General features: G+C 45.1%; 3 protein-coding genes across 6 annotated transcripts in view; 1 reads left to right on the forward strand and 2 right to left on the reverse strand.

The window, feature by feature from the left end:
* The window catches only part of LOC118424114 (unconventional myosin-Id-like), a 47946-nt gene that overhangs the window by 30341 nt on the left and 6632 nt on the right, over positions 1-10973 (forward strand). The window lies entirely within an intron of this gene.
* LOC118424117 lies at positions 1956-3748 on the reverse strand. Of its 3 annotated transcripts, none has more exons than XM_035832604.1 (3): positions 3066-3087; positions 2538-2699; positions 1956-2330 (listed from the first exon to the last, which is right to left on the reverse strand). In XM_035832604.1, the coding sequence occupies exons 1-3, from the start codon at positions 3070-3072 to the stop codon at positions 2113-2115; spliced, it is 387 nt and encodes a 128-aa protein (XP_035688497.1). In that variant the 5' UTR covers positions 3073-3087; the 3' UTR covers positions 1956-2112. The 3 variants fall into 3 exon arrangements, 2 of the variants coding, with proteins under 2 accessions (XP_035688497.1, XP_035688496.1); XM_035832603.1 differs by having other exon boundaries at positions 2520-2699; XR_004832178.1 differs by lacking the exon at positions 1956-2330 and having other exon boundaries at positions 2376-2699; positions 3043-3748.
* Positions 3944-6524, reverse strand: LOC118424116 (peroxisomal trans-2-enoyl-CoA reductase-like). Its single transcript, XM_035832602.1, has 5 exons — positions 6349-6524; positions 5800-5933; positions 5025-5190; positions 4574-4655; positions 3944-4123 (listed from the first exon to the last, which is right to left on the reverse strand). The coding sequence occupies exons 1-5, from the start codon at positions 6473-6475 to the stop codon at positions 3979-3981; spliced, it is 654 nt and encodes a 217-aa protein (XP_035688495.1). The 5' UTR covers positions 6476-6524; the 3' UTR covers positions 3944-3978.

A 10973-nucleotide genomic window follows, 5' to 3' on the forward strand; every position in this document is an offset into this window, starting at 1 on the left:
TCAGTGATCGCACACAGTAACAGTGCAACAAACACCGAGCACAATCGGAGGCCCGCACATACGCGCCGTTTCATTCCTGTGAAAACACCCACCATGTGCGGAAAGACTCTCCGATCAACGCTACTCAATGATCGCACACTAACTGTGCAACCAACACCGAGTACAATCAGAAGCCCGCACATGCACGTCGTTTCATTCCTGTGAAAACACCCACCATGTGCGGAAAAACTCTCTGATCAACGCTACTCAGTGATCGCACACTAACAGTGCAACAAACACCGAGCACAATCAGAAGCCCGCACATGCGCACCGTTTCATTTCTGTGAAAACCCCCGCCATGTGCGGAAAGACTCTCCGATCAACGCTACTCAGTGATCGCACACTAACAGTGCAACAAACACCGGGCACCTACGATCAGAAGCCCGCACATGCACGTCGTTTCATTTCTGTGAAAACACCCGCCATGTGCGGAAAGACTCTCCGATCAACGCTACTCAGTGATTGCACACTAACAGTGCAGCAAACACCGAGTACCAACCATCAGAGGCCCGCACATGCGCGCCGTTCCATTCCTATGGCTATGAAAACACCCGCCATGTGCGGAAAGACTCTCTGATCAACGCTACTCAGTGATCGCACACTAACAGTGCAACAAACACCGAGCACAATCAGAAGCCCGCACATGCGCACCGTTTCATTTCTGTGAAAACACCCGCCATGTGCGGAAAGACTCTCCGATCAACGCTACTCAGTGATCGCACACTAGCTGTGCAGCCAACACCGAGTACAATCAGAAGCCCGCACATGCACGTCGTTTCATTCCTGTGAAAACACCCGCCATGTGCGGAAAGACTCTCTGATCAACGCTACTCAGTGATCGCACACTAACAGTGCAACAAACACCGAGCACCAACGATCAGAAGCCCGCACATGCGCGCCGTTCCATTCCTATGGCTATGAAAACACCCGCCATGTGCGGAAAGACTCTCTGATCAACGCTACTCAGTGATCGCACACTAACTGTGCAGCCAACACCGAGTACAATCAGAAGCCCGCACATGCGCGCCGATTCATTCCTGTGAAAGCACCCGCCATGTACGGAAAGACTCGCTGATCAACGCTACTCAGTGATCGCACACTAACAGTGCAGCAAACACCGAGTACAATCAGAAGCCCGCACATGCGCGCCGTTTCATTTCTGTGAAAACACCCGCCATGTGCGGAAAGACTCTCTGATCAACGCTACTCAGTGATTGCACACTAACAGTGCAGCAAACACCGAGCACCAACCATCAGAGGCCCGCACATGCGCGCCGTTCCATTCCTATGGCTATGAAAACACCCGCCATGTGCGGAAAGACTCTCTGATCAACGCTACTCAGTGATCGCACACTAACAGTGCAGCAAACACCGAGCACAATCAGAAGCCCGCACATGCGCGCCGTTTCATTTCTGTGAAAACACCCGCCATGTGCGGAAAGACTCTCCGATCAACGCTACTCAGTGATCGCACCCTAACAGTGCATCAAACACCAAGCACCAACGATCGGAGGCCCGCACATGCGCGCCGTTTCACCCCCATGAAAACACCCGCCATGCGCGGAAAAACTCTCTGATCAACGCTACTCAGTGATCGCACACTAACAGTGCACCAAACACCAAGCACAAACGATCAGAGACCCGCACATGCGCGCCGTTTCACCAGCTGAAAAGAAAACACGCCAACACGAAACCTCTCCGGACCTCGCTACTCGGTGTTCTCACGGTATAAAAGAACCATCAAACACCAAGCAGGAGCGACCGAGAACGATCCGTACATGCGCTGTTTTCTCCAAAATATAGTACAAAACGGACCAAAACACACCTTCTTTCCTCGTGATTTAAGGAGACTCCCCTCAGCGATAGAAACTGCCAACGCTGCTGCCAGGCTGTGGTTCCTTAGACGACTGCATTCCTTAATAGTCCAGGTCTGTGTCGCCGTCACTGTGTCAACACAAGCAAAACTTTACAAACAACAACGGTAAAAGAAAATATCCCTAATTAGAGGGAAACCAAACACTTCAAAACAGCAACAACAGACATAAAGACAAAATATCTGAGGGGAATCCCGCCTCAAATCGATGTCACCAAAAACGTGCACGCCTCCCTGAAAAAACCAAAGCCGTGCGCTCCGTGACGGCTGTCGTCTAGTGTCGATGCCGCGAAGAACTGCCGTATGTGTTGGGAATGCTCGGCTTGCTGGCTCCAACGCTCTGTCGCAGCTTGCTGCACCTCGGTCGCGATGTGGTAGTCACCTTCCTCGGCACAGGAGAGCTGGAAACCGGGCTGATCTACTAAGAAAACAACACGTTTAGAACACAAGTATCAATTAAAGACAAAGCAAATGCAAATCAAGCACGAGCGAACCGAGCGAAAGCCCGACACCAAAGATATGCAAAACAACACGTGTACACATTAACCACCCCAAACCATTGTTCCCAGGAAAACATAATTGGACAAAAAACACAAACGTTTGTTACCGCATTTTCGCCCCAAACCTGCCGTATCTTTAACATCCGACGTTTCGACCCGCCAGGTAGGACTCTTCCGCCCTTTCAATATGTGAAGAGGCCGCCAAAAGTCTGTCAGAGCTTGCTGCATCTCAGTCGCGCTGTGGTAGTCGCCTTCCTCGGCCTGGGAGAGCTGGAATCCGGGCTGAGCTGCTAAGAAAACAACACGTTCAGACCACAAATTCTGAACCTACAGTAAAGCAGCTAAACCCAACTCGAGCATTCACCCGCCACGCTGGCACACACCTCACGTGGTCACAAAAGGGGATCCTGTCACGAGTTTCCCTCCCTTCCTAAGAACAAAACCTGCTACGTTCCGTTCCAAACAAAAGATAATGAAATTCCCACCCAGTCAACTAAGGCAAACAAATGCAACAAAGCAGTAAAAACCGGGAGAAAACCCGACACCAAAGATATGCAAAACAACACGTGAACAACGACACCCAAGCGAGTGTTCCCAGAAAAGCAGAATTCAACACATACAACAACGTACGTTACCGCATTTTCCACCCAAACCTGCCATATCTCAGCCATCCTGAAGTTTTCCCCCCACTATGTCGGACTCGTCCGTCCTTTCGCTACGTGGAGATGGTCTGCCCAAGGTCTGCCGGAGCTTCTGGTTCCATCGCCCCGCCGTTACTTGCTGCACAGCTGAACCTCAGAAATTGTCTTCCTCCGTCAAACTGGAGTCTATGCTGCCTCCCTGTGTGCTTATCGACAAAATACCCAGTCAACTAAAAGCAAACAAATGCAAATCAAGCACGTGCAAACCAGGCGAAAGCTCGACACCAAAGATATGCAAAACAACACGTGAACAAAACGGCACACAAACCATTGTTCCCAGAAAAGCAGAATTCGACAAATACCACAACGTATGTTACCGCATTTTCCACCCAAACCTGCCGTATATCCACCGTCCTGAAATTTGACCCCACTAGGTAGAACACTAGGACTCTTCCGTCCTTTCGATGCGTGGAGAGGGTCTGCCCAAGGTCCGCCGGAGCTTCTGGATCCCTCGCCCCGCCGTTACTTGCTGCACAGCCGAACCTCCGAAGTTGTCTTCCTCCCACTGGTAATCCGGAGTCTAGGCTGCAACACTGCGTGCTCCTCGGGCACAAAACCCGCCCGGCGGCGAGAAACGTGGTCGTGAAACCGCAAGCGGCGGAGACCTGGTCGTCCATCGCCAGGCGACCTCGGCGTTGCGGATGAATCCAACAAGAGGCAGTAGGGTGATCATCCCTTGTACTTATATGGTTGTGAGAATCATGTGATTCAGGATCAACCAATGAGCGCACAGTGAAGATAGTGGAGAACTCTGGATAACATACCTGAAGAGGCATGCCATTAACAACATGGACATTTCAAATACTATGCCCTATACCCGTGCACACATAATTCTATTATCAATAAAAAAGGCCAAAACTTGGATCTATCCTTGATCCGCATGCCAACATGATCTAGAGAAGTGTGATCTCACAGGCGCTACAGAGTTGATCCGGATCCCGCTGGCTGCCCACTCCAGGGCGAGGCTCTTTGTCAGGTTGTCCACAGCGGCACGGGCAGCCCCCGTGTGACTGGGGAAATACAAACAATAACTTTTAGAACATGAAAACAAACTCCACCTCTGGGTTCACATCTATGAGGACATACATATAACCCAGGGATGTCTCCAGCTTTAGATTTTTTCCCGTTCCAGTCATTGTTTAGGTGCCTATGTTGTTCATTTTCTTTGGTAAATGTGTCAATTTAAGCTACTGAAAATAGATTTTCAACAGTTTCATCCCATGAAGTTCAGATTTTTGGGACGGATAACAAGTAAATTTCTGTCCTGGGATGGAGGGGCAGGTCCTGGAGACAGCCCTGATATAAGCAAAGCTTGATACTCATTTTCACCTGAGTTGAGCAAGGAGGTTAACTAAGGGAATCTGTGTTACGTGCCTTTCTCAAGGATAAAACATTTGCTTGGGATCTGAATCCAGTACCTTTAGATGTCAAAGAGAAAGGTGAGAAAAGTTTGTGCTTACCTCATCATAGGAAAGCCTTTCCACATGTCTGCTATGATGTTGACAATGACTCCACCATGTTCTGCCATCCAGGAGTGGTATGCTACATGCAGAATAAAGTTATAATTTGTCTTTCATTGAACAACAGATTAGTGAAAAGTGAAACTTATGACTGGGTTAAACTGTCTTTAACCATCTTCCATGGTTACAAAATTGTTCCCAAGTCTATAGTTAGCAGGATGAAGTTACCTTCAGCAGAGGAAGGTGCCATTAAGGTTTGTGTCCACCACAGCATACAGCTATAAAGTATACAACATTGTTCACAAGTCTGTCGCTAGCATGACTAGGGTTAAGTTACCGTCCCTACAGCAGAGGAAGGTACCATTAAGGTTTGTGTCCACCACAGCGTACAGCTATTAAGTATACAACATTGCTCATAAGTCTATCCCTAGCAGGATGAGGGTTACATTACCTTCCCTACAGCAGAGGAATGTGCCATTAAGGTTGGTGTCCACTACAGCATTCCAGCCCTTCAGGCTGATATGGGCAGCCGGGCTGGGGAACTGACCGCCAGCGTTGTTCACCAGGAAGTCCAGTTTACCAAACTCACCGATGGTCTTGGAAAATAGATTTTTCACCTGTAAGAAGACCATGTAAGAAAAATCAAATAAGTACACAATGTATCACTGTATCACTTTTTCTCTTAGGTACAAAATGCTTAGTAGAGAAAGTAGCACATAGCCTGGAGTCGAGCCTTGTTGTTAGCTTTGGTCAGCTCCCAAAGGTGGCTACCCTGCAAACTGGACTTTGGGAGTGGACCAAAGCTAACAACAAGGCTAGATTCCAGGCTAAGTAGTACTTGCCATTTTTAAAGTCTTTGGTGTACCTTGGTCAGTGTTTGAACCTGCAACCCCCAAATTCAAAGTGAGCACTCACTTGGCTGTTGTAACATCACGAGTTGCAACTGAGTCTTAAAAAACAATATGAACTATAGTAGTGTACTGTGGGCTAGCTTACATATTAAAGACCTTTGGGAGCTAAAAACATGGCTTGACTCCAGGCTAATTCTTAGCAGTATTTGCCATTTTAAAAGTCTTTGGTATGAGTTGGTCAGGGTTTGAACTCGCAACCCCCAAATTCAAAGTGAGCACTCAGCTGGCTATCGCAACATTACAACTGAGTCCTATACTATGGGCTATAGTATAAAGACAATAAGAACTGCAGTAGTGGACTGTGGATTAGCTTACATCCTCCTCCTTCCTGATGTTACACTGCAGTGCCTTGACTTGTGCAGGGCTGTCCGTGGGGATGTGTGAGGACATCTCTGCTGCTGCTGTTCTCACCTTCTCCTCACTACGGGACGCTATCATTACTTTACATCCTTGGGGGGATGGAAATTCATAATACGATGAAAGTTATGAGGAGTTTCCTTTTTAAAAAATTGGCTGTTTAAACAAACAATATTTAACAATCATCTGGACTTTCCTTCGAAAACACTCACAGTTTCTGTTGAAGTAATGTTACTGCAAGAAAATTATTTGTCAAGAGGGTTTGATGATGGTTTCAAAAATTATGGTTGACACATGACGTCACAAATCAACATGGCGGTACCCATTCACCTGAGCTTACACCCAAACAGGTTTCTGTTACATAAAGCTAGCAATCATTACAGGGTTTAATGACCTATATAATATTTCACACGATATCAAAGATACCAGACACGCCCCCCTCCCCAATCACACTATGCCAAAAACTTGGATATTTCTCAATGAAAGTTTACATAAAAGCTTCCATACCTAAGTACAACAGTTCCTGAGTTATGGCCTTCCCTATTCCCGTCCCTCCTCCTGTCACGATGGCGACTTTGTCTGTAAAAAGTCCTTGTCTGAAAGCAGAGCGAACTCGCAAACCTCCGGCAGCCATTTTGGACTTTGACCTTTTACCTTATTAGATAGTCCACTTAAAAATAGGAGGTTTTGGAATACAAATATTATATATAAAATTATACGTTTTTCGGTTCTAGTTTGTCCTCAAAAGATAACACAGTAAAATTCTGTAATTGAGCTTTATAATGTTTTGTCTCAACTTTAATAGCGTTGATAATGTTACTTTTATACGACTATACTTCACCCCTTCAAGGCAGGATGTAACACTCCACCAGCAAGATGGCTGCCTGCACGGAAAAAAATCCGGCTGAAGAAGAAGACTTCGACGAAGATGTTGTTTTTGAAAATTCTCCACTATATCAACATCTTCAAGACGTTGGCGAGTTAGACTTCGAAGTTGGTGAGTTGAAATACGTTCATCTATTTGTCCACACGATTAAATTAGATGATTTTATAGAGGGGCGGAGCTAGCTGTCATAATCGCAACAGCTGAAAGTATATGTTATTTTGACTGCAGTAGAAGCCATAAAAGTCATATAATGATAGGTGATTTATATGTTATAAATTACAGTTATAAATCACATTTGTTACTACATGAGACAGATGCTTTTAAATCACACTACTTGTATATATAATTTTCCAGTAGAAGAAAATATTATTCCCTAAACACGCGTGTGTTTGCCATCGTATCCTTCCTACATGTGGTACGTGAAATATTAGTACCTCCCCGACCTTTTCCATCTATTTTTAGCGGTCAGCCTTAATACCGGAATCCACAGGAAACCACATGAAGGAGTGTATAATATACTGAAATACAGTTTGTTTTTAATCAAAACATACCGTATCCATATACTTCTTCATATCCATATAAGGTTCTTTAAGCACAACCAAGGAGTACATGTACTTACTTTCAATGTCTAGCAGAAACCATCATCAGGATAGAATGCTTGTAGCCACATTTGGGACGGCATTCTTGCTACTGCAGCGCCACCTACATCGGCTATAAGTAGCATCAAGAAGTAGTTTCCAGTCATTCTACCCTGATGATGGTGTCTGATAGACATTGAAACATTTGAAGTAAGTACTCCTTGGTTGTGCTTAAAAAAACCTTACTACATGTATATGAATAATTGCCTGATGAACCCGATGAAGTTATTTACAGAAAACATACCGTATTTCGGTAGATTATACACCCCTTGATGTGATTTCCTGTGGTTTCCTGTGGATTCCGGTACTAAGGTCGACCCTATTTTTAGCGTCGCTCCCGCCGGATGACATTACCATGCCCACAGTTGTTACATTCTTCTCCACGCTACACTAAACTGTTATACACACCCGCATTATCATAGCTGTTCCTCATGTGCTAATATGGTGATCACACGAATACTTCAAACCCTCACGTGTTGGTCTGTGAAACCTTTTCCTCGAGTGCTTTGCCAAGGTTTGGATGTGGAGTTTTTCATCTTTAATCTCTGCTTTTACGAAGAGTTGTGAGTAGATGCACCATTAATAGAAAGAGGAGGAGCAATGCTGGATTACTTTGCTACAGCCTAGCATCACAGTGTGGTGAGAATTGGCCCTCAGCATATTTCACAGACGCGAGGGGAGGGACTTTATGGGCATTTGTAGCCTGGTGGTAGGTAGTACTGTAGTAACAGATGTTAGCATTACCAAAAGGAGCACAGCTTTAACCAACAGAATTTCAGCCAGTACTAGAAGTAGGTCAAAAGCCCATATTTATGTGCATGTGCCAACTGGTAGGTACATATGTAGGCTTCCCTGTGGATGCTATTTTTACATGCATTTCTGATTGCTTTGTGTAGGGACAACTTCAAAATGTAAACCTGAGGTAAACGGCCTGACAAGAACGCAAGGAAACCAGGCCTGGTTCAAAGGTGTCATCATGTCACTTCTGAGAAACATCCTCGGATTTCTCATCCACGTTGGAACGTTTCCAAAAAGACTGTTGGCAGAGATCGAGCAAGGTTACGTAAAGCAGTACGTCTCCCTGTTGATCCAGTCCAAGCTTCTTCTCGACGACGATCACCACTTTCTTCAGCTGTATGATCCAGATACCTTCAGTGGTGATGACGTTGATACAAACTGGTTTCTCTCAGCAGATGCTTTGAAACTCGAACAGTTCTCAACACATTTCTGTGCAGCCTTAGTCCTAGCAACTGCTCTGTTCCTCCAACAGAACTGTTGGTTGGTTGTTACGTTTCTGGTCCTACCGGCAGCTCTGTGTATAATCTGCTGGTTCATGTTGTTTGTCAGAAGTCATCACGAGCATAAATCAAGCCTGACCCTGTTAAGGACGTGGTTGTCGGAAGGAGAGAAGTGCGTCTCCCTCGCGAGAAAGAGCTTCCGCCACGTCCAGGAGAGAGAGTTGGTGGCGCGAGGGTTCACAATGGTACACGGACAGGTTCCCGTGGAGAGAATGATCCACAGTCGGCTGTGGCAGAGTCAACAGCAGTGCGTGTCGTTACGAGCAACGCTCGTGCGCGCGACGGCGGACATGATACAGCAGCACAGAAAGGCGGTGCTTCGGTTGTTGCAGGACTGTCCGCTCAACTCAGAAGTGGACAACACCAACAGTTACATCAGTGTGATACCACTACAGGAACTAACCAATCAGCTGCTGAATGATACAGCACAGGTTTGTACTTATCTTACCTATAAACATCAATCAAAAAGACTGTACTATATTTCAAGTAAGCTTTGAAAATCTCAAATCCTCAGAGAATGAAATTATGAAGTTGTTGCTTTTCTCATAGAATAATTAATAATCTGTATCATGAATTTGAAAAAGTCTTAAGCAACCCACACATGTTTCTGTATATCTCTTTTGTACAATGACAGCTTTTGTCAACCATACTGTATCAGTGCCATGCTTGAAGTTAAAGTATGTCCTCAGACTATACAGCACATCCTTCAACAAGCATGCTGTTGTTATGTTATTTTTGCCAAATCTACACATGTATTTAACTCTTGTATCAATCCAGCAAATGATATGTAGATCACAAGAATTGCAGTTGCCTGATGTAACTTGATAAACATTCAGTTGTATGTGTAGTTATTAGATGACATACAGTAGACACACTATACCAGTATTCAGTGACACCGGCACTGTGCCTGGTATATTTAGACTGATAGCCAACAGCTGTGACTAGTACTGAACATGTGGTTAGTATGTAGAGGTTGAGGGAAATATGGGTCTGTGGTAGTCTCAGATTAATGGAGAATGTGTCTGCCCCACTTTTAGCTGGACAGACTAACAGATGATTGTCACGTGCTGGCTGGAAACATTGCCGATGAATGATGATATACGAGGGGCGTGCAATTAGTAATGGTCCTGACCCATTTCCCATAGCAGGAGATTAATGAAACTTGGCACAGTTATTAGTCTTTCTCTTCATAGGAATCACCCAGAGTTATGCATTTCTCCCATCGTTTGATGCAGCTCTGGACACCGATTTTGTAGGACACCCCAGGTTGGTCCTCCAACTGATGCCTCATCAATGGCACAAGAGGGACGACCAGGTCTGGGAGCTGTTTCCACAGACTTCCAGCCACGTTTGAATTCAGGATGCCAGCGTTTTACAAGGTCATATGATGGGGCATCATCACCATAAGTTTTTTTCATTTATTTCATCAAAAGTCTTCTTTGGTGTGCGTCCTTTCAAATACAAAAACCGGATCACTGCGCGACACTCAACTGGTTCCATTTCACACCTGGTCCATTTCGCACCTGACTAAGTTCAAACACCAGTAAATCAGAAACCACAATTAGTTCAGAGCTGTCTTTTGCAACATAACCCAATGGCCATAGAGATATGAATTATTACACATACAAAATTTCATTTAGATCAGACAACTGGAAGTGGGTCAGGACCATTACTTATTGCACGCCCCTCGTATTGATGTGGAGTTTTTCTAATAGTTGGTCAAAAGTTATTGGCACATTTACAGTTTATTTATATGTTACTAGTATTCTATAATGTCAATGACAATGCATTGAAGAAGTTCACACTTCTCACTCACACAATCTGCTAGCATCACGGGGGGATCGCATCATTTCTGCCAACATTCAAATAGACTCTAGCATTACCTAAACTTGAGCTTTGGTGCATTCATTTGAAAGTATGGCTAGTGTCGTCAAACATACTAGTACTCAAATGTTGACGGAAATGAAGTATGTCTCATCTGTGAAGCAGTTTTGTGATCTATAGGAACGTGGACTTGTGCTAGTATGTCAATGATTTCTATAGTGTGCAACTTTTGTGTATTTACCTATCTTTACAATACTTATTATCATCTTAATTGGTCCCTGTTGTTTTCCCAGCCAGCCATTGTATTTATAACGCACAGGTATACATAAATGACTGCTCCACTCATGCTCCCCTCGCTTTCTTTACCATCACAGGTAGAAGTGAATGATGACAACAGTTCCCTGAAGTCCCTGAAGAACCTGGTCCAGCTTCAGGCTGACCAAGTGTCCGAGTTTCTCCCGGCGTCTCGCCCTCTGCTTCTCTCCT

Source organism: Branchiostoma floridae, chromosome 10 (assembly GCF_000003815.2).
Source record: "Branchiostoma floridae strain S238N-H82 chromosome 10, Bfl_VNyyK, whole genome shotgun sequence".
Lineage (NCBI taxonomy): Eukaryota > Metazoa > Chordata > Leptocardii > Amphioxiformes > Branchiostomatidae > Branchiostoma > Branchiostoma floridae.